Source organism: Saccopteryx leptura, chromosome 1, assembly GCF_036850995.1.
Source record: "Saccopteryx leptura isolate mSacLep1 chromosome 1, mSacLep1_pri_phased_curated, whole genome shotgun sequence".
Taxonomy (NCBI): domain Eukaryota; kingdom Metazoa; phylum Chordata; class Mammalia; order Chiroptera; family Emballonuridae; genus Saccopteryx; species Saccopteryx leptura.
In genome coordinates, this window is record NC_089503.1 from 100,174,260 (window position 1) to 100,201,111 (window position 26,852).

General features: G+C 40.9%; 1 protein-coding gene across 6 annotated transcripts in view; it reads right to left on the reverse strand.

Annotated features, from left to right (window-relative positions):
- Positions 1 to 26,852, reverse strand: part of RNF214 (ring finger protein 214) — a 59,856-nt gene that overhangs the window by 4,321 nt on the left and 28,683 nt on the right. For all 6 annotated transcript variants that reach the window (XM_066372675.1, XM_066372677.1, XM_066372674.1 and 3 more), the window contains exons 7-13: positions 2,810 to 2,906; positions 2,545 to 2,633; positions 1,849 to 1,939; positions 1,551 to 1,649; positions 964 to 1,340; positions 707 to 839; positions 402 to 506 (exon numbers count right to left, since the gene is read on the reverse strand). In XM_066372675.1, coding sequence (XP_066228772.1) covers positions 402 to 506; positions 707 to 839; positions 964 to 1,340; positions 1,551 to 1,649; positions 1,849 to 1,939; positions 2,545 to 2,633; positions 2,810 to 2,906 — 991 coding nt within the window. The remainder of the gene's footprint in view (positions 1 to 401; positions 507 to 706; positions 840 to 963; positions 1,341 to 1,550; positions 1,650 to 1,848; positions 1,940 to 2,544; positions 2,634 to 2,809; positions 2,907 to 26,852) is intronic.

Sequence of the window (26,852 nt, forward strand, 5' to 3'; positions counted from 1 at the left end):
CACCCCGGAGGGGCAGAGCGTCACCCCTGGTGGGCGTGCCGGGTGGATCCCAGTCGGGTGCATGCGGGAGTCTGTCTGACTGTCTCTCCCTGTTTCCAGCTTCAGAAAAAAGAAAAAAAAAAAAAAAGAAAAAAGAAAGAAACCTCTGGGGCTCCTTGCCTTTTCTGTCTATGAGTTCATCTACTGTTTCCATGTAGTAAAAAGATTTTACACCAGAAGAAATAAAAACTCAAATACAGGTTCTTGTCAAAGTTCTTACATTTTCCCAGTTGGGGCCAACAACTCAGCTGATGAGATGACAGGTTCTTCCATCTGTAAGCCCGCCCTCTCTGTACCTTCACATCCCATCTGTAACCCCCCCCCACCTTCACATCCTAGTTTTCAAAGAAAAGGAGGCTTACATGTGAAGACCTTCCAGGATAAGAGACTTGCGCAGAAGGCAGGAACATTGGGGTGCTGATTTGGGCCAAGGGAGCAGGGAACAAGGCCCGGATCCGACCAAGTGGCTGTGGGCACAAACCACGTCAGAGTAAGGAAGGCGTCTAACAGAGCTAGAAGAGAGATCTGTTAGCTCCTGTCCAGCACAGGAAGAGGCCGACTAGGTCCCCTGGCTGCTGTGCTGCTCCCCACTCCGAGTTTCTCTGAGAACTGCCTCCTCCCCTACATCTTGGCAGGTCTGAGCTCTCCCCCAAGGGGCTTATTCTACCTGAGTACTCGCCGCCACTCGCTCATGTTCTGCCAGTCGGGCCGCTACCAACTGGATCAGCTCCTCCATGGTCAGGCCTGCCATAGTGGTACGTGCCGTCTTGATTTGCTGAAGAATGTTGGTCATCTGGGCCCTGAAAAAGAAAGGGAGAGATAGTCTATGCTATACTTATGGGGAATGTCCATGAAACCTCTCCTATTTTAGCCCATAAAATTTCTCTGCCAACTTTTAAAAAATCAGTCCTTCAAGACACTTACTTATTGCATTGTGGGAACCGAGTCAGCAGCTTCTCCAGGATCTTCTCCAGCTTGTCTACTGGTTGGGGTCGGGGAGCTTCAGCAGAAGCCTTAACACCACCCAAGCCTGGGGGAGGCGGGATGGAGGCGGCAGGGGGCATGTGGGGACCGTGGGAGCTGACAAGGGAACCCAAGCCAGGACTGCTTCTCCCATGGGAGCCAGGAAGGGGCGGGGAAGGCTGGTTGGGCTGGGAAAGGGCAGGGTTCAGGATTGGGAAAGACAAGGAGCGGGGGTCTGCACTGGGCATAACCATGGGCATTGTGACCTGCCCAATGGAGAAGGGCATCCGAGGAACCAGAGAGGGACTAGGCTGAAACACCTGAAGCATAAAGTCTGTCTGTAGAGGGGAAGAGGTAAGGACAAAAGAGAGAAGAAAATGAAAGGTTAGGAAACTACAGTAGAAATCAATAAGCAACTATTACACCAAATAATACCAATAACAACCAATAATAATATAATAATAAAACCAGTATCTTCTTAAGGAGAACAGGTGAAGGACTCTGATTCTGTCCCAGAAAGGCTGAGTTCCCCAAACCAGCATTCTCACCTCTGAGGGGGGAGGAGGCAAAGTGGGAGTAGGGATCTGGGGCAGGCTGCTGAGTTTGGCTCCGCTCCGCACCAGCTGGATGTGACTATTAAACTGGTCCTACAGAGAGAAGGGAGAGGGTCAGCCTTCACCACAGAGCTGAGGGCGCTTCTCAGAACAAGAGCACTGCCGATACGAAGATAACAAAGGAAGGGGAGAACAGGCTCCAAATGGCAATGCAAAAGGCCCCACCTCACTGTCACCACAAGGATTTAAGCACAGACTAACTCAGGCTCATGATCCCCACTACTGCACTCACCCGAACATTCTTTTTCATCATCCGAACTCCATTCAGTCTTGTCTCCCACTCCTGTTTGGAACGAACTGTCTCTAGTGTTGGGGGAGTAGACCTTTCAAGAAACCAACAGGAATTTACAGAATTAAAGAAAGCCCAACTCCCAACGCTCTGAGAGAATATAGCAGTAACTGGCTAATAGGCCTGGAATGAAGAGGTCAAACCAGATGCAAGAGAAGGCTGAGGATCTAGGTCATTTGCCTCACTGTAACTCCAGCACCTTTTAAGCCAAGTACTAGAGAAAGAGAACCAACCACTGAGACATAGGCCTGTTTGCCCGAAAACACCACAGGAGTCCTCCAGACTCCATGGCAGAAAGGGGAAAGCCAACTACCTAAGAAATGAATCTCCAAAGATACCTGTTACGCTTGACAGCATGAAAGATACTGTTTATACAACTGGAAATAATACAACAGAAAATATAAAACTGTAGAAAGGAAGAGTTACTGAGAAATAGGAAGTTAGAATACGGGAAGAGAAATCACAGAATAATTACTACTGCACAGACAGACAAGACCTTGAAATTCCTGTAAAGACAGAACAAATGCCAGACTAGCTGGTCTGGGGTTTCAAACCTAAACAACAAAACAAAACAAAACAGCCCCCTCCACACACATAAAACTGCAGGACCATTAAACTCTAGGATGGAAAGATATTTACTTGAGGTAAGTAAGGTGAAGTTCTGCTTCTTTTTCTGCTTCTTCAAGCTTCAACACCAGCAACTCTTTCCGACTCTCTAGTGATAAGATCTAAGAAAACCACACACACACTTTATTAATTTTACAAATACAAAGCTTAGTTAAAACCAATGCTTCATGGCTATATGGTATAATACTTATATGGCTTAGTGATACACCATTATATCAAAAAGACAGACCATCTGGAAGCCCAAAATCAAGGCCTTCAATATACTAACTCTTCTCACCTCTGCCTTCCAAGCCCGTTCTGTTTCTTCCATAATGTTCTGATTTATTTCACTATCTTGATTCTTGAGTCTGTCCAGTTCCATTTCCCACACCTCTCTGTAACATAAGAAACCAAGAACAAGACTAAGGGGAGAAAGGCAAAGTAAAACCCAAAATTGGTCTGCCAAGTATGTTACAGGAAGTCTTATTCTAAGTATTAACTTTGATATAGTCAAATAATAAATATAGACAAATAATGTTTAAAGTTCTATATTTTCCCATGTATAAGAAAACTTTTCCCCAAAAATTTGGGGTCTAAAAACTGGGTGTGTCGGCCCTGGCCGGTAGCTCAGTGGTAGAGTGTCAGCCTGGCATGCAGGAGTCCTGGGTTCGATTCCCAGCAAGGGCACACAGGAGAAGCGCCCATCTGCTTCTCCACCCCTCCCCCTCTCCTTCCTCTCTGTCTCTCTCTTCTCCTCCCGCAGCCAAGGCTCCATTGGAGCAAAGTTGGCCCGGGCACTGAGGATGGCTATATGGCCTCTGCCTCAGGCACTAGAATGGCTCTGGTTGCAACAGAGCAACGCCCCAGATGGGCAGAGCATCACCCCCTGGTGGGCATGCCAGGTGGATCCCGGTCGGGCGCATGTGGGAGTCTGTCTGACTGCCTCCCCGTTTCCAACTTCAGAAAAATTAAAAAAACAAAAAACAAAAAACAAAAAACTGGGTGTGTCTTATACAGTGGCTGTAGATTTTTTACTTGCATTTCTCCCTTTTTCAGGCTTGTTTTTATGCTAATTGCTGAAGACAGTGATTCGTCATCAGACACAGATGAGGACAAGTTAATGGATGCGAATTTTGACAGTGATGAGGAGTTGTAAGACCTTTATAATGAATAAAACTTGAGTTCAATAACATTATGTAATAAATATGGTAGTCTGTAACTACATAAAAGCAAGTAAAATTTTAAAGTAAAAATGTTCACATCTCCACTTGCTAAAATAAGGTTACATGAAACAGGAAAAAGAGTGTACTTAGAACCCAAACCCACTAAAGGCAGAATGTTCTTGTATGTTCAAGGAGGGCTCACAATTATTATCGCAATTCTCTTATTTGCAACTTATCTTTCAAGACAGGTATGAAGAATGCAGGATGAAAAACAGGGGTCCACTGAGCACTCATCTCTGACTCAGAACCAAGCACATACATAGTTGCCAAATTACTGATTTCCCTGTGTTCTTAGCTACAGTGAACATTCTTCACAAAGAAAAAAATCTTCTCTTCATACATCAGCACTTTCCACTTCCAATAGTTTCCTCCCATCTTGCATGCCCCAACCTAAACCCCATCTCGAGCATAATACACACACTCTGGGTTAGGATGACAACTGCCTTGTTTGTCTGCTCCTGAGGAATTTCCCAGGAGTTGGGACAGTCGAGCACCCTGCTCAGGACTAAAGATGCCAATAAAGGAACAGAGCCAGCAAAAGAAATCCCTTATATTACAATTGATTGTAATAAGTTTTATGGCTAAAAGCAACAAAATTACCCAGATCAGTGGGCAAAATAATATGGAAAAGTTTAAATTATTATTATTTTTAAATTTATTTAATTAATTTATTTATTTTACAGAGACAGAGAGAGAGGGATAGATAGGGACAGACAGACAGGAACGGAGAGAGATGAAAAGCATCAATCATCAGTTTTTCATTGTGACACCTTAGTTGCTCATTGATTGCTTTCTCATATGTGCCTTGACCATGGGCCTTCAGCAGACTGAGTAACCCCTTGCTCAAGCCAGCAACCTTGGGTCCAAGCTTTGCTCAAACCAGATGAGCCTGTGCTCAAGCTGGCAACCTTGAGACCTCGAATTGGGTCCTCCGCATCCCAGTCCGACGCTCTATCCACTGCGCCACCGCCTGGTCAGGCTAAATTATTTTTAAAAGGTGAAAATAAGAAGAAAACGTTGATGAGGTCACCAGTTCGAAACCCTGGGCTTGCCTGGTCAAGGCATGTATGGGAGTTGATGCTTCCTGCTCCTCCCACCTTCTCTCTCTCTCCTCTCTAAAATGAATAAAATATATATATAAAGAAAACGCTGAAAAGAGTTACATCTTTAAAATGTCCTGTTTTCTTCAGTGAGTGCAACAGTTTTATTACTCTTCTATTTTTTTCGTAGCCTTACATATTTGAAAGGAAGCAATTCACTTAAATCGTTGAGGTCTCTTCTTTTACTTGATCCAGTCTTCCCTACACCCTTGTTCTCTATTTCACTGGTGAAGTACGTGTGTGTGTGTGTGTGTGTGTGTGTGTGTGTGTGTGTGTGTGTGTGTTACACATATTCACTGGTTCACTAACACTGCCCCTCTACTGACAAGGTCTACTTAGTGTAATAGAAATGACTGTGTGGGTGAAAATTTTCTTCCTTAATCTCCATGTGTTGTCCTCAAAATAACTTCCTACCAGAGGAAAAACTCTGTTATTTAGACAAAGGTTTATAGCAGATGTGTTTTCCTGCTACAACACAAATTCCTCAAGTTAAAAAATATGAGTCACCAAAATTCTTACCATAAGGATATGTGAAATATATTGTGGGGTCAGTCAATGATCTCTTTAGCCTACTAGTCATTCTTTGACAATGGGATAATTGTAGGAAAATATTACAGTTGCCTTCTTTGATCGTTATTCTTTTTTATTATTTAATTGATTTTGAGAGAAAGAGACAGGAAGAGAGAGAGGGAGAGAGGAAAGTGAGTAAGAAGCATTAGCTCGTCATTGCTTCACTTTAGTTGTTCACTGACTGCTTCTCATATGTGCCTTGATCAGGGAGCTCAAACTGAGCCAGTGACCCCTTGCATAAGCCAGCAACATTGGGAATCAAGCCAGTGACCTATGGACTCAAGCCAGCAAGCCCATGCTCAAGCTGGTAACCTTGGTGTTTTGAATCTGGGACCTCAGTGTTGCAGGTCAATGCTCTATCCACTGCACCACCAGTGGATAGAGCAATCTACCAGTCAGTCAATCAATGTTATTCTTAAAGATGACAGATGATTAACTAAATACCTCTAATTTCATTAAATACATTTGTCAACTACAGATATACATTTATATACAGTGGTCCCTCGTCTATCACGGGTGTTAGGTTCCAAAACCCTGCGCGATAAGCAAAAATCCATAAAGTAGCGACTTTATATTTATTTTATTATTTATGTATTTTTACATATATTTTAAGGCTTTATAAACTCTCCCCATACTCTTATAAACCTTTCTTACATGGTTATTAACCTTTCTCACACTTATTTTACTGCAAAAGTAATTAAAATAATAAAAATATTAAAATACCTATATACCGCAAAATGACGCAATATAGTAAAAAATCAGCAATACAAAATTAGATATATACAATTTAAAAATCTGTAATACAGTGAGACCATGAAAAGTGAACCGCAATATTGCGAGGGATGACTGTACTAGAAAAATCCTCCTACCATGCCTATATTTGTGTGTGTGACAGAGACAGAGAGAGAGACAGCGAGAGGGATAGACAGACAGGGACAGACAGACAGGGAGAGAGAAGAGAAGTATCAATTCTTCATTGTGGCTCCTTAGTTGTTCATTGACTGCTTTCTTATATGTGCCTTGACCAGCGGGCTGCAGCAGAGTGAGTAACCCCTTGCAGCAAAGCGAGAGACAGTCCATATATTCACACACAAAAAAAGTTTTTCCTTTGGGCATTTGGCTACATCTACCTTATTGGGCCCCAACAGACAAAAGTGACTACTAGCAACCACAACCACAACCACAACCACTGCTAGCAAACAACTTAAACAATTATAAAAATGCTCAGCCTTACATGTTAACTACACTGTAACATATATACCAGATCTCACTTCACTAAAGGGTACTACCTGCAACCCATGCTAGAAAAAAAATCAGTTTGCCCTGGCCAGTTGGCTCAGTGGTAGAGCGTCAACCCAGCATGTGAAGTTCCAGGCTCGATTCCCGGCCTTCTCTTCCCTTCCCCCTCTCCTTTCTCTCTATCTCTCTCTTCTCCTCCTGCAGCCAAGGCTCCACTGGAGCAAAGTTGGCCCAGGTGCTGAGGATGGTTCCATGGCCTCCGCCTCAGGCGCTAGAATGGCTCCAGTTGCAAAAGAGCAATGTCCCAGATGGCAAAGCATCGCCCCCTGTTGGCATGCCAGGTGGATCCTGATTGGGCACATGTGGGAGTCTGTCTCTCTGCCTCCCAGTTTCTCACTTCAGAAAAAAAAAAATCTGTTCCCTATAGTAAACAATAAAAAAAAAAATTCCCTGGTAGGACAGAAACAGTGCACTGCATCTACTGTAACTTTTAAAACACTTGGTCTAATTTCTTTCAAGTCCCATGCTTTGTTATTTTGCATAGCTAGTTCAGGGAATCAATGGTTCAAATGAGGAAATCCTACCAGATTGTATAAGCCTGACTTCTTGTAGGTCCCAGTGTTTGCATAATTTTAAATCAATTTGGTTTTGATCATGTAAATAATACAAATTATAAAAAGTTTAGAAAATACAAAACATAAGACTATAACACAGCCTGACCAGGCAGTGGCATAGTGGAAAGAGCATCAGACTGGGACCCAGAGAACCCAGGTTTGAAACCCCAAGGTCGCTGGCTTGGACACAAGCTCATCCAGCTTAAGCACAGGCTCACCAGTTTGAGCACTGGGTCGCTGGCTTAAGAGTGGGATCATAGACATGATCCCACAGTCACTGGCTTGAGCAAGGGGTCACTCGCTCTGCTGCAGCTCCCTGGTCAAGGCACATATGAGAAAGCAGTCAATGAACAACAAAGGAGCCGCAATGAAGAATTGATGCTTTTCATCTCTCTCCCTTCCTGTCCGTCCCTATCTGTCCCTCTCTCTGTCTCTCTCTCTGTCTCAAACACAAATATATATATATTTTAAACACAAATATATATATATATATATAAATAACATAGAGGTTCCAACTCTTCTATTTATTGGTTGTATAACCCTAGACAAGTTAATCTTTATAGGCCTCAGCTTCTTCATCTGAAAAATGAGTAGTACCTACATCATGGGATTCATGGGAGAGTTCACCAAGAAAACACACATAAAGAATTTAATGTGGCCCTGGCCGGTTGGCTCAGTGGTAGAGCATCGGCCTGGCGTGTGGAAGTCCCGGGTTCAATTCCTGGCCAGGGCACACAGGAGAGGCGCCCATCTGCTTCTCCACCCCTCCCCCTTTCCTTGCTCTCTGTCTCTCTCTTCCCCTCCTGCAGCCAAGGCTCCGTTGGAGCAAAAGATGGCCCGGGCACTGAGGATGGCTCCTTGGCCTCTGCCCCAGGCGCTAGAGTGGCTCTGGTCGTGACAAAGCGACGCCCAGGATGGGCAGAGCATCGCCCCCTGGTGGGCGTGCCGGGTGGATCCCGGTCGGACACATGCGGGAGTCTGTCGACTGCCTCCCCGTTTCCAGCTTCAGAAAAATACAAAAAATAAATTAAAAAAAAAAAAAAGAATTTAATGTAGTGCCTAGCACATAGGACATATCCAACAAATGTTATTTTAAAAGTATTTTTAACTCAATTTCTCACAACTGCACTACTAACAAGAATCAGTATACTTCTTTCCAGTCTTTTAAAAGAATATTTGTATATTTATATAAGTATATATAATATACAAATTTATTAAATATGCTTCTCAACGACTAGGATTTTTATCTTAGTCTCTCAGCCTCATATATTTTTCCATACCATTAAGTATTCTTAATACTTACAAAATTACTTAAAAATATAAAAATGTGATTTTTAAATAACTAGCTATTGCACATATATATCATTATTTAAGTATTCTCTGAAGTTATTTTCAATTTCACAATTATAAGTAATTCTATAATGAGAATCTGTGCATAGGTACTAAATTAATGATAAAAATAATGTATTTGGATTTGAGAGAAGCTATTTATGGTAGTTAAGAACATAGCCTCTGGAGCCAAATTAAGCTCTGAGTTAAAACTCAGAATCTATTACTTTTCCATGCCTCATTTTGTTAAAGTAAAATAGGAATAATAAGAAAATCTACCTCTCATAGCACTATCAGATTAGAGTTAAGTATGTAATACATTTAGAATAGTTTCTGTCATATTGTTAACAACTTAAGAAATGTTAGTTATCATATGAATGTTAGAACATTTTCCTTCAGAGAAAATATATGTAGTATACATTTTTCCCACCACTAGTGGTAGTGGAAATCAGATGATTTTAATAGAGAGAAAGAGATGTTAAGTGTCTTGTGATACCCTCAACAGTCAGAAAGAAAGCTAAAAATTAAGATATTGAGTCCCAGCCCCAAAATACCTTCCCTTCAGATACATTGTACTCTTAGTAAGGCAAAAGGAAAAACAAAACAAAAACCGTTGGATGAATTAATGTATAAGGGTTGGCTGCCTTGAATTTGGAGTAGGTTATGAAATCCTTTCTCTGAAACTGAAGCTAATAAAAACCAGTGTAGAATGAGTGAGATCAGACATAAAGCAGAAAAAATTTACCCTGGGATGAACTGCAAATTTATTGTTTATGAGGCTAGAAATCTTGCTTGATTTAATTCAATCAACAACATTTACTAAGTCGCCTAATGACAGGCATTCTGCTAAAATCTGGGATTTAAGATGCCCAGTCCCTGTCCCCAAGAAGCTCAGAGTCTAGTAGTTTTCTGGGTGAACAGAAGAAATAAGAAAATTTGGGCCTGACCAGGCAGTGAGTGGCACGGTGGATAGAGCGTCAGATTGGGACCCAGACGACCCAGGTTCAAAACTCTGAGGTTGCCAGCTTGAGTGCGGGGTCACTGGCTTGAGCAAGGGGTCACTTGCTCTGCTGTAGCCCCGGTCAAGGTACATATGAGAAAGCAATCAATGAACAACTAAGGTACTGCAACAAAGAACTGACGCTTCTCATATCTCTCCCTTCCTGTCTGTCTGTCGCTATCTGTCCCTCTCTCTGACTCTCTGTCTCTGTCACACACAAAAAGAAAAAAAAGAAAATTTGGGGCAGAACAATGAATGTGTGCAAAGGCCTAAGAATAAGCGAGCACCGAGCTGAGGAAGCAGCCCGGGTTGTTCAGCAGGCACTGGACATACAAGGCCAGCACTTGGTGCTATTATCTGGGCTGGAGAGACAAATGACTGTGTCACTAGCAGAGATAGTAGTAGAAACCCTAGGTAACCTAGAACAGCAGTTTACAAAGCATAGTTCATGGTCCTTAACACCGTTTGAGGGCCTGGTCTATGAAGCAAAAACTAATTTCATGGTAATACTAAAATTATTTGCCTTTTTCACTCTCATTCTTTTGTAAGTCTACAATGGAGTTTTCCTGAGACCACATGACAAGTGATAATATCATCACTTTGATGGCTAATGGAATATATGCTTATCTATTCGTATGTTTTCTAGCATTTTTTTTTTTTTTTTTTTCCTGAAGCTGGAAACCGGGAGAGACAGTCAGACAGATTCCCGCATGCGCCCGACAGGGGTCCACCCGGCACGCCCACCAGGGGCAACGCTCTGCCCACCAGGGGGCGATGCTCTGCCCATCCTGGGCATCGCTATGTTGCGACCAGAGCCACTCTAGCGCCTGAGGCAGAGGCCACAGATCCATCCCCAGCGCCCGAGCCATCTTTGCTTCAATGGAGCCTCGCTGCAGGAGGGGAAGAGACAGAGAGGAAGGAGCGGGGGAGGGGTGGAGAAGCAGATGGGCGCTTCTCCTGTGTGCCCTGGCCGGGAATCGAACCCGGGACTCCTGCACGCCAGGCCGACGCTCTACCACTGAGCCAACCGGCCAGGGCTTCTAGCATTTTCTAAGGTGGGTTTAGGATATAATTTAGCCTCTCAATTTTTTCTTTCTCAATTATTCTGTCATATTCTTCCTAGCCATTTTTAGTAATACTTGCTGTCATCCATATAATCCCATTATTGCCTAATAAATCATTATTGTAAAATTTCAAAGTTCTTCATGCATCTTGGTAGAAACAAGTAATTTTTGTTACTTTGTTTTGCAATAATATTTTTTATTTTTTTTGAAAACTTTTCTCAATGTTTAAATTATATCTAAAATGTATTGTTTTATTTTAATATTTTTTCTAAAATAAAAGATTTATTTGGTATTTTCCTTATATTTAAAAATAAATCGCTGGCTCAAAAAATATTAGAAGACTCACTTTCTCAGCCCACAGCTGGAATGTAGACATCTAAAGACGCTAAAAATAATGCAACTGGCCAAAGAAACTGGCAAAATTATAAATAAGAAACCAAAGTATGCCTGACCAGGTGGTGGCGCAGTGGATAGAGCATCAGACTGGGATGCAGAGGACCCAGGTTCGAGACCCTGAGGTCGCCAGCTTGAGCACGGGCTCATCTGGTTTGAGCAAAAGCCCACCAGCTTGAACCCAAGGTTGCTGGCTCCAGCAAGGGGTTGCTCAGTCTGCTGAAGGCCCGCGGTCAAGGCACATATGAGAAAGCAATCAGTGAACAACTAAGGTGTTGCAACGTGCAATGAAAAACTAATGATTGATGCTTCTCATCTCTCTCCGTTCCCGTCTGTCTGTCCCTGTCTATCTCTCTCTCTGACTCACTCTCTGTCTCTGTAAAAAATACCTTAAAAAAAAAAAAAAAAAGAAACCAAAGTATAACAAAAGCCACCTTTCTCTACACTTGATCTTAGCCAAAAGGCCGAGAAGTGATGGCAGCCACCTTTCTCTTTATTTCATAGATGTTAATAATTTACCTTACTGAATCTTAGGTGACAGAATATTTTATTATCATATTATGCCAATTAAGACAGAATATCTTATTATTATTATATTATGCCAATTAAGTTACCATGACATTTTGAGACCACTCAGAATTTAAAGAAAAAGGAATTGAATATTTTAAATGCAGATGTAATAAGTTCTTTAAAATTTTTTAAATTGTTAAAGCCTTTCAAGTTCAAAGTAAAAAAGGCAATGAAGCAGCTTCCTCAGTCAGTGCCTGCCCTGAATTACCCGAGCAGCACAGCCTGACAGCAGGCACTGCAGCATGCCGGCTGGAAGGAAAGTCACTAAAACAAATCCTGGCAGCACTGCTTTTCAGTGATACAGTAAGTAGCTCAGTAAGCTAATAATTTTGCTGCAAATTTAAAGAATTTAGGATTTCACTTCTGGAATTTGTAACTTTGTTCTACAAAAAAATCTACAGAGCTGGCTAGACTTGCTATTTCGTTTATACTCATCTAGGGCTAGCACCAACCAGTCACCAACGATGATCTTGTATGTGACTTCTCAGGAACAAACACAAGTGATGTTCAGAAAATCCAAGTTGAGTAACTTTTTTTAATCTCATGGTTTTCCTAGAACAATTGTGTTGATACTTACAGTGCATTTCTAGTATAAAAACTATAGCGGATGAAAATATTGGCACCGTACAAAATCAAGGTACTGGCATCAAATTTTATCATTAACGACTGTATTCTTTACTGCCATATACATGCAGTTGGAGGAGGGCATAAAAATAATTTTATTAAATATCAACCCTTACGTAAACATTTTTTAATATTCTGATTTGATGAAATGCTACATGCCAAAGTACAGTAGTTATCTCAAGGAAAAACACTTGTGAGACCATTTGAGTTGTGAACTGAACATGGAAATACCATTTTTAATTTAAAGAACAACTGATAGACCAACTATGATTATTTGAACTTGAGATTTTGGCAGACATATATAATGAAGATAAATGAAGAACTCTTGTTATTTCAAAGAAAACAGCTGACAGTATTGCCAAGAATAAAATTCATGCTTTCAAGCAAAAATTAGGATTTTGAAAAATCTGTACCAGCCATTGGGAGCTTGATGGCTTCTTACTACTTATAAGGACTATTCTGATGAGATCAAATTGATATAACCAGCAATTCTCAACTGGTGTGCCGCAACAATTTTTAAAACACACAATACTTGACTATTTAGTCAGGACCACTGACCTCTTTTCCCTTAGATTATCAAATAAAAAAATGACAATAGCCAACACAATAGTCAACCAGAGTGAATGAGTCAAAATTATACCTCTGATTTTTTTGTCAAATCAGCAAAAAATTGTATTTTTTGGTGTGCTGCAGAATTTTAGTAATTAGTTTATTATGTCGTGATATGAAAAAGATCGAAGATCGTGATGTAAGATAATGCGATTCTTTAAATATTATAAAATAAAATGTCTCAACACTTGGAAGATCTGAATTAACTGAACCAACATTTTTCAAATTATCAATGCACTGTGTCATTATATCAACACTGGGACCCCACCTGGAACCCCAGAATTGTTAGATTATTTTAAGCTGAAGACATTAAAAGTTCAACAGACTTTGGAATATAAGCCTCCTGGGAGCTTCCTTTATCTGACTCAAATTCTTCTTTAGGGCAGTTGTACTCTGAGGAGAATGCAAATAAAAGCTACCCTAAATCCCTTCTCCAAGGGAATTTTAGGGCCCTGAAAGACAGAAAAACAATTCATACCTGTATAGTAAATGCTATTTCAAACATTTTATCTCTTGTTCTCCTGAAAACCCATTCATCTTTCTAAGAAGTCCCATAAGTGCCCCTTCTCCCCCTCCTTCTAAGAAGTCATTTGTTTTCCCACAAGAGGCTTTCTTACCTCTTTCCTTCACCTATGAAAATGGCATATAAGCCTCAAATTCCAACCACCCCTTTGAGTTACTTATTACTGAGTTCTCTCACATAGATCACACTGCACATGTAAACTGTTCTTTCTTTCTCTATCATTCTGTCTTTTGTCAGTTTAACTCAAAGCCCTCACATGCTGAACCTAACACAGCGGAGGTAAAAGCTTTCCTCCCCTGCACAACATAAAAGATCCATTCAAAGTACAGGGCAAGCCAATGGATTTTAGTGTAACAGTACAAAAAGTTCACTGATATGGTTTCAGAATGCACGATGCAATTTTAAGAAACTATCACCTGTCAAATTTTGGGATACTATCAAAGAAGAATATCCAGTTATCCAAAAGGCTATTAATATACTCTTTGCTTTTCAATTACAGATCTGTACTCATCACCAGACTTTCTCTTATAATTTAACCAAAACAACATACTGCAATAGATTAAATGCAAAAGTATATAGGAGAATTAAGTTTCTTCCATTAAAGACACTTGTAGCCTGACCAGGTGGTGGTGCAGAGGATAGAGCGTTGGACTGGGACGCAGAAAACCCAGGTTCGAGACCCCGAGGTCGCCAGCTTGAGCGCAGGCTCATCTGGTTTGAGCAAGGCTCATCAGCTTGAGCCCAAGGTCGCTGGCTCGAGCAAGGGGTTACTTGGTCTGCTGTAGCCCCCACCCCCACCCCGGTCAAGGCATATATGAGAAAACAATCAATGAACAACTAAGGTGCCACAATGAAAAATTGATGCTTCTCATCTCTCCCCCTTCCTGTCTGTCTGTCCCTATTTGTCCCTCTGTCTCACTCTGTCACACACACAAAAAAAGACACTTGTAAAAATGTAAACAATGTTATTTTTCTAACTAAATTTATTTTTGCTTTGGGTTAGGCAAAGAGCTCTTGGGACACAAAATGTGTGAACCAAAAAAGAAAAAAAGGTAAACTGAAGTTTATCAAAATAAAACTTTTGCATTTCAAAAGACAGTGTTATAAAAGGCAGGTTGGCCTGTAGTAGCACAGTGGGTGGAACGTCAACCTGGAACACTGAGTTCGCTAGTTCAAAACCTTGGGCTTACACGGTCAAGGCAGATACAAGTAATCAATGAACAACGAAGTGAGGCAACTATGAGTTGATACTTCTCACTCCCCATCCCTCTCTATCCTTTCTCTGTAAAATCAATAAGTGAAATTTTTTTTTAAAAATGCAAATACAATTGACAGATTGGGAGAAAATATTTGTAAAACACATATCTGATAAAAGGATTACTGAGTAATAAAATACTCAATAAGAAAACATGTTTTTTTTCAAATGGGTAAAATACTTCATAAGCGGGTAGATAATTGATTAAAAAATGACAAATGGCAGCTAAGAACATAAAAAGGTATTCAATAGTCATTAGGGAAATTCAAATTAAAATCACAATGAGTTATCACTAAACACTTATTAGAATGGCTAAACTAAAAAGACTGATGATACCAAGTACTGGTGAGGACATGGAGTAACTACAGTACTCACACATTGCTGGTGGAAATGCAAAAGAACAAAGCAAGCAACTCTGAAAAGAGTTTGGCAGTTTCTTATGAAGTTAGGCCAATATAGCTCAGCATTCCTACTCCCAAGCATGTACTTACCCAAGAGAAAAGAACACAGGTCCACATAAACACCTGTACTTGAATATTCAGAGCAGCTTAGTTACATAAGCTAATTTGGTAAAATCTTACAATGGACTCCTAAGCAATAAAGAAGAATAAGTTACTGATATGTGCAACAACATGGATGAATCACAAAAGTTTTATTCTAAACAAGCAGACACAAAAGGCTATATATATATATATTGTATAATTCTGTTTACATCAAGTTCTAGAAAAGGCAAAACTACAGTGAGAGAAAGCAGACCACTGTGTATCAATGGCTGAAGGTAGAAGAAGCAGTAGACTCCAAAGAGACATGAAAGAACTTTTTGGGATAGTAGAAATATTTTATACTATGATTGTGGTGGTAGCTACATGACTATATATGTTTATCAAAACTTACCATTTAAAATGGGTGAATTTTATCATAAAGTGAGTTTAAAACAATTTTTAAAGCCTCCATCCCCAAAGCCACTGCCCTAACCCTGCTCCACTCCCAATAGTCACCATCTCTGCCATCTCAGACATCTCACTGTCACAACTTCTCTTCTCCCTCGACAATCAACAAATCTCATCAACCCTACCTCAGAATACCCCACCTGTTGGTTCCTTCACCACATAGATCAGGCCCTCCTTTTATCTTGCCGAAACTGTCTTCCTGACACCAATTTATTTTCACTTTAGCCCATCTAACTTAATTCAGCCAGAGTTAACCTTCTAAAAATAAATCTGGTGACCCTGGCCAGTTGGCTCAGCCATAGAGCATCGGCCCGGTGTGTGAAAGTCCGGGATTCAATTCCCAGCCAGGACACACAGGAGAAGCGCCCATCTGCTTCTCCATCCTTCCTCCTTTCCTTTCTCTCTATCTCTCTCTTCCCCTCCCACAGCCAAAGGTCCATTGGAGCAAAGTTGGCCTGGGCACTGAGGATGGCTCCATGGCCTCAGCCTCAGGTGCTAGAATGGCTCCTATTGCAGCGGAGCAACACCCCAGAGGGGCTGAGCATCGCACCCTGGTGGGCATGCTGGGTGGATCCCGGTCAGGCACATGCGGGAGTCTGTCTGTTCCTCCCACCTCCTTCTCATTTTGGAAAAATACAAAAAATAAAATAAAATAAACTTAAAACAATCTGGAAAGGTCTAGCCCTGGCTAGATAGGTTGGCTGCTTAAAGCATCATCCTAAAACATAGAGGTTGTTGGTCTATATACTGGAACAGAGTGATGTTCCTGTCTATCTCTTCCTCATTCTCTCGCTAAATGAATCAATAAAAAATTTTAAAAATATATGAAGAGGTCCACTTCCAATAAGGGCAGACTTGCTCCTAACAGACCAACATCCTGCAGGTCAAAAACTATAAATTCTAAACAAACTGTAAAAAAGCATTATTTGATGGCCCTAAAGAACAAATAAGAACCAAGGCATAAACTGAAGATCTGCCATTTGAAAGAAGTGAATATCAATGTTTCCCTTTTTTTAAGGGCTATTTGCCTAAGGCAAACCCCAGCCAGCTCCATGCTGATGGTTATAACTGAGATAGAAACCCTGCAGGCTTACCAGCTCAAAATCAGAAAAAGAAAAAAAAAAGTTGACAGCTACCATAACACTGGGAGCTAGAAAATGAGGAAATCCTCAAAGTGAAAAAACACAGAAGGTAAACTCTGTATATAAATCTGTCCAAGTCTCTGGATGATCCCTGAACCCATGTGTGCACAGAAAAGATTCTAAGGAGCTCATCTATAGCTCCATGAAATGAACTAAGACCACCGCTGCTGCCCACCAGACGAGAGCATGACATTTATGTCCAGCCAAAGAAAGAGATTAATGACAAATTTTTCTTTAAAAAATCAAGACTTTTTGAAGAAATACAACAGAATCCAGAGTCTCTACAATGTATTATTCACAGTATTAAGGATTCAGCCCCAAATTACCAACAGAAGAAGAAACAGAAAATATAATCCACAGTCAAGGCCAGAGGTTGGCAAACTAACGGCCTGTGGGTCAAATTCAGGTAAATAAAGTATCTTGGGAACACAGCTAGATTCATTTTGTTTACATATTTTCTGTTGCTGCTTTTATACTACAGCAGAGTTGAATAGTTATGACAATACTATATGGTCTGCAAAGCCTAAAATATTTACTATATAGCAGTCAATCCTTGCCCTCCACACTAAGCCACTGGAAACCATTTACGATTTTCTTGCACTATGGTTTTGTCTTTTCTAGAAATTCTTGTGCATATAATCACACCAGAAGTAGCTTTTATGCTGTTTTCGTATTTAGGATATTGCTTTTGATTCCAACTCCTGGTCAAGAAAAAGGCAATCAATGGAAAAGAACTCCAAGGTGACCAAAATGTTAGAATAAGCAGGCAAGGATTTTAAAGCATCAATTTTAACTATGCAAAAGGACACAAAAGAAAATACGCTTACAAGGACTAAACAAATAACAGTTCTCAGCAAAGAAATTGAAAGTATAAAATAAATAAAAAAAATACTAAAAACTTCTAGTCAATGCCTGACCAGGCAGTGGTGCAGTGGATAGTGTCGAACTGGGATGCTGAAGGACCCAGGTTCGAGACCCCGAGGTCGCCAGCTTGAGCGCGGGCTCATCTGGTTTGAGAAAAAGCTCACCAGCTGGGACCAAGGTCGCTGGCTAGAGCAAGGGGTGCTGAAGGCCCACGGTCAAAGCACATATGAGAAAGCGATCAATGAACAACTAAGGTGTCGCAAGGCACAACGAAAAACTGATGATTGATGCTTCTCATCTCTCTGTTCCTGTCTGTCTGTCCCTGTTTATCCCTCTCTCTGAATCTCTCTCTGTCTCTGTAAAAAAACACACACAAAAAAACTTCTAGTCAAACAAGGGAAGAATTGAATTGTCTGGCTTCAAAGTGAGGACTGGGGGTGAGCCTTCTCCCAGACAGAAGTGCTGGTAGAAGCCACTGTTCCTTTGCTGAGCCCTTGCCCAGCAGGAACAAGTGGGCACCATATTTGAGTCTCCATCAACCTGGCTAACACTGTCCCACCCTGGTAATTCTCTGAGACCCTGCTTCACCCAACTTGCAGAGCCACTCAAGCTGTTTCCAGTTGCTTTTCCATACAAGTGGCCTGTCTTGGTGAGTGCAGTGAAGTTTCCTAAATATTTCAAAGGTTCACAAACCCTAAATAAGAAGTACCGGGTCTCAGCATGCCCCATATCTCTGGCTAAGCAGTCTCAAGACTGTCACTAAAGGCTGCCAACCTCAGTTCTCAGCTTATCCTCTCCCAGGCACCTACAAGCCCAGCAAAAGCAGCAACCAACTGCAGATTACATTGTAGCTCGTACCAAGTGACCTTAGGCAAAGGCTGACCACTGCCTGCACTAGAGTCCCTCCCAAGAGGCCCCAGGACCAACATCCATAGCCAATTTCAGACCACACCAGAGCACAACTGAACCATCTCCACAAATAACATACCAAAAGGGAGGACTCAGCAGGCACCAGAGCCCCGCTAAGGCGAATCCTGCTCCATGGAGTCAGCCCCTGCAAAACAGCTCCTCTGCTACACTCATGGTCAGTACTCACAGCCAATCACTGAGGGTCAATCTCTTGCACTGATATGTCAAGAGTAATCATGACCTTTTTTTTTTTTTAGCAAGAGAGACAGAGAAAGGGACAGATAGAAACAGACAGGAAAGGGGAGAGATGAAAAGCATCAATTCTTTGTTGCAGCACCCTAGTTGTTCATTGATTGCTTTCTCATATGAGCCTTGATGGGGGAGGGAGGTGCTATAGCTAAGCCAGTGACCCCTTGCTCAAGCCAGCAACCTTGGGCTCAAGCCAGAGACATTGGGCTTCAAGTCAGTGACCAAGGGTCATGTCTTTCAAAAACTGAATCAGGAAGAATCAAAGAATCTGAATAGACAGATTATAACTAGTGAAACTGAAACAGTAATCAAAAAGTCCCAATAAATAAAAGTCCTCGACTTGGTGAATTTTAATCAAACATTCAAAGAAGAATTAACAGTCATCCTTCTCAAACCATTCCAAACAATTCAAGAGAAGGGAAGACTCCCAAGCTCGTTTTATAAGTTCAGCATTGTCATAATTCTAAAACCAGATAAACACACTAAATAAAAGAAAATTATTTATATAAGCCAAAAGACCTGATGAACACAGATGCTAAAATCCTTAATAAAGCAAACTGGATCCAGCAATACATTAAAAATATCATACACCATAATCAAGTAGGATTTATTCCGGGGATGCAAGGTTGATACAATATCTAAAAATCAATAAACTTGATACACCATATAAACAAAATGAAGGATAAAAACCATATGATCATACCAAGAGATACAGAAAAAGCATTTGATAAAATCCAGCACCCATTTATGATAAAAACTCTCAGCAAAGAGGGAACATACCTCAACGTAATAAAGGTCATATATAACAAACCCACAACCAACACCATACTCAACGGGCAAAAACTACAAGCATTTCCCTCAAGATCAGAACAAGAGAAGTATGTCCGCTTTCACCACTCTTATTCAATGTAGTACTGAAAGTCCTAGCCACAGCAATTGGATAAGAAATAAAAGACATATAAATTGGAAAGAAAGAACCAAAACTGTCATTATTTGCAGATGACATGACAATGTATAAATGGAGAACCCTAAAGATTCCACAAAAAAAACTACTAGGACGGATAAATGAATCCAGTAAAACAGCAAGATACAAAATAAATATCCAGAAATCAGTTGCAATTTTATACATCAATAATAAACTATCCTATTAACAATTGCTTCAAAAAGAATAAAATATCTAGGAATAAATTTAACCAAGGATATAAAAGACCTGTACTCAGAAAATTATAAGACACTGAAGAAGAAAATTAAAGAAGATACAAATATGTTGAAGAATATACCATGTTCATGGACAAAAAGAATTAACATTTAAAACGTCCATACTAACCAAAACAATCTCTAGGTTCAAAGGAATTCCTGTCAAGATACCAATGGCATATTTCACAAAACTAAAACAAATATCCCAAAAACTTTTATGGAACCACAAAAGATCCTGAATAGCAACAGCTAGCTTGAAAAATAAGAACAAAGTTGGAGGAATAATGCTACCCAATATTAAACTGTACTACAAGGCCATAGTAACCAAAACAGCATGATGCTGGCAAAAAAACAGACACATACAAATTAACAGAACAGAAAAAAGAACCCAGAAATAAACCCACGCTTTTATAATCAATTTTTGACTCCTTTGTCAATATTTTTGACAAAGGAGGCAAAAACATACAATGTGGTAAAGATAGTATACTCAATAAATGGTGTAGGGAAAATTAGACAGACATATACAAAAAACTGAAACTAGACCACCTTCTTGCACTATACACATAAATAAACTCAAACTGGATTAAAGATTTAAATGTTAGACTCAAAACCATAAAAGTCCTAGAAGAAAACACAGGCAATAAAATCTCAAACATTTCTCATAGCAATATTTTTCTGATACATTTCCTTGGGCAAGGGAAACAAAAGAAAAATAAACAAATGGAACAACATGAAACTACAACGTTTTTGCACAGCAAAGGAAACACACCAACAAAATGAAGACAACCCATTAGAGAACATATCGTCAATCATACATCTGATAAGGGATTAATATCCAAAATTTATAAAGAACTTATAAAACTTAGCCCTGGCCAGTTGTCTCAGTAGTAGAGTTGGCTGGGCATGTGAATGTCCTGGGTTTGATTCCCTGTGAGTATACACAGGAAAGGTGACATCTGCTTCTCCCATGCTTCTCCACCCCTCCCCCTCTCACTTCTCTCTCTCTGTCCCTCTCTCTTCCCCTCCTGCAGCCATGGCTCAATTGGAGCAAGCTGGCCCTCAGGTGCTAAGGATGGCTCTATTGCCTCCACCTCAGGTGCTAAGAAGAGTTCAGTTCCTGAGCAACGGAGCAATGACTGGGCAGAGCATCGCCCCCTAGTGGGCTTGCCAGGTGGATCCTGGTCGGGGTGCATGCAGGAGTCTCTCTGCCTCCCGTCCTCTCACTGAATTAAAAAAAAAACCCAAAACTTATAAAACTCAACACCAAAAACCCCCAAACAATCCAATTAAAAACTGGGCAAAGGACTCAAATAGATGGTTCTCCAAAAGGCCAACAGACATATGAAAAGATGCTCAACATGACTATCAGAGAAATAAAAATAAAAATCACAATATCACCTCACAACTGTCAGAATGGCTATCACCAATAAATCAACAAAAAAGTGTTGGCAAGAGTGTGGAGAAAAGGAACCCTCATGCACTGCTGGTAGGAATGCAGATTGGTGCAGCCACTGTGGAAAGCAGTCTAGAGTTACTTCAAAAAATTAAGAATGGAAGCCTTATGAGCCAGTCATTCCATTCCTGGGAATATAGTGAAAGAAATCCAAAACACTAATTTGAAAGAATATATGCACCCTATGGTCACTGCAGCATTATTTACAATAGCCAAAATTTGAAAGCAGCCCAAGTGCCCATCAGTGGATGAGTGAATAAAAAAGCTGTGGTACATTTACACAATGGAATACTACTCAGCTATAAAAAAGAAGAAAATCTTCCCTCTTACCCTTTGCAACAACATGGATGGACCTGATAAGCAGTATGCTAAGTGAAATAAATCAGTCAGAGAAAGACAAGTATCATAGGTTTCACTCATATGTGAAATCTAATGAACAAAATAACTTACACAACAGATCCATACTCATAGAGAACAGACTGACAGCTGTCAGAGGGGAAGGGGTTTGTAGGACTGGGTGAAAAATGTAAAGGGATAAAGAAAAAAAAGACTCAGCCTGACTAGGTGGTGGCGCAGTGGATAGAGCGTCGGACTGGGATGCGGAGGACCCAAGTTTGAGACCCCGAGGTTGCCAGCTTCAGTGCGGGCTCATCTAGTTTGAGCAAAAAGCTCACCAGCTTGGACCCAAGGTCACTGGCTTGAGCAAGGGGTTACTCCGTCTGCTGAAGGCCCGCGGTCAAGCACATATGAGAAAACAATCAATGAACAACTAAGGTGTCGCAACGAAAAACTGATGATTGATACTTCTCATCTCTCTTCGTTCCTGTCTGTCCCTATCTATCTATTTCTCTCTCTGTCCCTGTAAAATAAAAATTAAAAAAAAAAAGACTCAGACAATAGTATGATGATTACCAGAGGGAAAAAAAAGGAGGGGTGAAGTTAAAGAGGATATGGGGCAATAAATTGTGATAAGAAGACTTGACTTGGGGTGGTGAACACAAAATAGAATATACAGATGATTTGTATCATCTTATAATTTTATTAAACAATGTCATCCCAATAAATTCAATTAAAAAAGGGGAAATTTATTTTTCAAAGTCTGTAAAATCCGCCTGACCAGGCGGTGACGCAGTGGATAGAGCGTCGGACTGGGATGCAAAGGACCCAGGTTTGAGACCCCGAGGTTGCCAGCTTGAGTGGGGGCTCATCCGGTTTGAGCAAAGCTCACCACCAAGGTTATTGGCTCAAGCAAGGGGTTACTCAGTCTGCTGAGTGCTGAGAAAGCAATCAATAAACAACTAAGGTGTCACAAAGAAAAACTAATGATTGATGCTTCTCATCTCTCTCCGTTCCTGTCTGTCTCTATCTATCCCTCTCTCCTACTCTATGTAAAAAAAAAAAAAAGTCTGTAAAATCCTATCTAACTCTGTTATTCACTAATTTTATTAGTGCAAGTTAAAGAGATTTAAATATGAAACCTGGTAAAAATAACCAAAAGATTCATGTCTTAGGCTAAAATTTTTCTCATTCACTTTTCTCTATTGTAAAATACTAATGCAATAGTGTATGTGCATGTGTTTGACATATAGAGAAAGAAGGTCAGATACTCTTCTTATAAAATTTTTCTATAGTCATTAGTTCGAGTAGTGAGTTTTTTTCATGCTTGCTGACCCCCGGGAGTGAGTTTTCAAAAAATGAAATTAGTTACAGTTACAGTTTTATTAACTTAAAATCATGTTTGTTTGATAACCAATTTATGGAAACAAGAAGAATATATATTTGTCTTTTATTTATTTATTTTTTTATTTACAGAGACAGAGAGTCAGAGAGAGGAATAGATAGGGACAGACAGGAACAGAAAAAGATGAGAAGCATCAATCAGTTTTTCGCTGCGACACCTTAGCTGTTCATTGATCGCTTTCTCATATGTGCCTTGACCGTGGGGCTACAGCAGACCGAATAACCCCTTGCTCGAGCCAGTGACCTTGGGTCCAAGCTGGTGTGCTCTGCTCAAACCAGATGAGGCTGCGCTCAAGCTGGCGACCTCGGGGTCTCAAACCTGAGTCCTCCACATCCCAGTCTGACACTCTATACACTGTGCCACTGCCTGGTCAGGCTGTTTTTTTTTTAATGTTGCCTTACACATTTTTAAAATAAAAATTTTTGATACAATTATACTCTGGATGGTCAGGAGGCACAAGGACATATATGAACGTTTGTACTACTCAAAAAGTTAAATAAATACAAAAGTTTATTAATTGTTTTAAAGAAAGGAAAGAGAAAAATCTATAATCATAAAGATATTAACATCATCCCCTCAGCAAGAGATATAGTTGATTTTTTTTTTAATCAGAAAAAGCCTGACCTGTGGTGGCGCAGTGGAAAAAGCGTTGACCTGGAACGCTGAGGTCAACGGTTCAAAACCCTGGGCTTGCCTGGTCAAGGCACATATGGGAGTTGATGCTTCCTGCTCCTCCCCACTTCTTTCTACCCCCCCCCCTCTGTCTGTCTCTCTTCTCTAAAATGAATAAATAAATAAAAATAATTAAAAATCAGAAAAATACACAACAAAATGCTTCCATAAATATAGATACAAGAATCTTTAAAAAATATTAGCAAGACAAATCCAGAAACATATAAAAACAATATATCTTGTCCAGGTTAGGTTTTATCCCAAAATAAGTAAAAATTTAACATTTGAAAATAAATCAATGCAATTCGCCATGATAACAAAATCAAAGAGAAAAATCATTTGATAATTTTAATAGATGCAGAAAACAACATTTTACAAAATTAAGCACCCATTCGTGTTAAGAACTCTCAGTAAACTAGAAATAAAAGAGAACTTCCTCAATATGATAAAGAGCACCTACAAAAGTCCTATAGCTATCATCAAACTTAATGGTAAAGTATTAAACATTTTCCCTAAGAACAGGAACAAGAAAAGGATGTCTACTCTACCACTTCTATTTGACACTATACTGGAGGTCCTGCGCAATGCAACAATATTTACAAGAAACAAAAGGCTAAGAAGTTGTAATGAAGAATTGATGCTTTCTTATCTCTCTTCTTCCTGTCTGTCCCTATCTATCTTTCTCTCTGTCTCTGTCACAAAACAAAGGGACAAGCTGCTTCTAAAAAAAAGTATGCAAATATATATTGAAATGCAAATATATAGAAATTCAAACATATATATATATATATATATATATTCCAAAGCAATCTTGAAAAATAAAAGTAGAAAACCTTGCATTATTTGACTTCATGACTTACTATAAAACTACAACAATCATGATGGCATGATTTGGCATAAAGATAGACAAAACTATGCCTGACCAGACAGTGGCGCAATGGATAGAGTGTCGGACTGGGACGCAGAGGACCCAGGTTTGGAACCCCGAGGTTGCCAGCTTGAGCGTGAGCTCATTGGGTTTGAGCAAGGCTCACCAGCTTGAGCCCAAGGTCACTGGCTCAAGCAAGGGGTCACTCAGTCTGCTGTAGCCCCATGCGCAAGCCACATATGAGAAATCAATCAATGAACAACAAAGGAACCGCAACGAAGAATTGATGTTTCTCATCTCTCTCCTTTCCTGTCTGTCTGTCCCTATCTGTCTCTCTCTCTCTGACTCTCTCTGTCTCTGCCACAAGAAAAAAAAAAAAGGATAGACAAAACAATCAATGCAACAAAGTAGTACCCAGAAATAGGCCCACTCTACAAATGACTCATACTGTTATTTGGTTTTTGGGGTTTTTTTTTGTATTTTTCTGAAGTTGGAAACGGGGAGGCAGTCAGACAGACTCCCTCATGCGCCCGACCAGGATCCACCCGGCATACCCACCATGGGGTGATGCTCTGCCCATCTGGGGCATTGCTCTGTTGTAACCAGAGCCATTCTAGCGCCTGAGGCAGAAGCCATGGAGCCATATTCAGCGCCCAGGCCAACTTTGCTCCAATGGAGCCTTGGCTGTGGGAAGGGAAGAGAGAGACAGAGAGGAAGGAGAGGGGGAGGGGTGGAGAAGCAGATGGGCGCTTCTCCTGTGTGCCCTGGCCGGGAATCGAACCCGGGACTCCTGCACGCCAGGCTGACGCTCTACCACTGAGCCAACCGGCCAGGGCCTACTGTTATTTGGTTTTTGACAAAGGTGTCAAGAAATACAATGGGGAAAGGAAAGTCTTTCCAAGAAACAGTGCTGGCCTGACAGGTGGTGGTTCAGTGGGTAAAGCATAGACCTGCAATGCTGAGCTCCCAGGTTTGAAACCCTGAGGTAATGGGTTTCAGTACAGGCTTATCTGGCTTCAGCATGGGACTATTGACATGATCCCATGGTCGCTGACTTGAGCAAGGGGTCACTGGCTTGTCGGGAGCCCCCTGGTCAAGGCACCTATGAGAAAGCAATCAATGAACAACTAAATTGACACACCTATGAGTTGATACTTCTCATCTCTCTCCCTTCCTGTCTCTCTCTCTCTTCAAAAAAAAAAAAAAAAAAAACAGGGAAGAAAGAAAGAAACAGTGCTGAAACAACTGGACATTCACATAGAAAAAAATGAGCCCGGACCCATACCACCATACAGAAAAATTGTGAGATGGATCTTAGACAAAAAGATAAAAACTAAAATGATAAAGCCCCCACAAAAAAACATAGGAGAACAGCTTGGAATGCTGAAGTCACCAGTTCAAAACCGCAGGCTTGCCCAGGCACATATGGGAAACAACTACTGTGAGTTGATGCTTCCTGCTCCTCCCCCCTTTCTCTCTTTCTCTCTCTAAAATCAATAAATAAAATCTTTTAAAAAATAAAAAATTTAGAAAAGAAAATTCAGAACATCTTTGCCACTTGGAGTAAGCAAAAGTTTCATAGACAGGACAAAGAATGCAATAACTTAAAAGAAAACCTGATATATTACACATCATTGAAATTAAAAATTCTGTCCATCGCCCTGGCCGGTTGGCTCAGCGGTAGAGCGTCGGCCTAGCATGCGGAGGACCCGGGTTCGATTCCTGGACAGGGCACACAGGAGAAGCGCCCATTTGCTTCTCCACCCCTCCACCGCGCTTTCCTCTCTGTCTCTCTCTTCCCCTCCCGCAGCCAAGGCTCCATTGGAGCAAAGATGGCCCGGGCACTGGGGATGGCTCTGTGGCCTCTGCCTCAGGCGCTAGAGTGGCTCTGGTCGCAACATGGCGACGCCCAGGATGGGCAGAGCATCGCCCCCTGGTGGGCAGAGCGTCGCCCCATGGTGGGCGTGCCGGGTGGATCCCGGTCGGGCGCATGCAGGAGTCTGTCTGACTGTCTCTCCCTGTTTCCAGCTTCAGAAAAATGAAAAAAAAAAAAAAAAAAAAAAATTCTGTCCATCAAAAGATACAATTAAAAATGATAAAGTCAGCCTGACCAGGCGGTGGTGCAGTGGATAGAGCGTCAGACTGGGATGAGGAAAGACCCAGGTTCAAGACCCCGAGGTCGC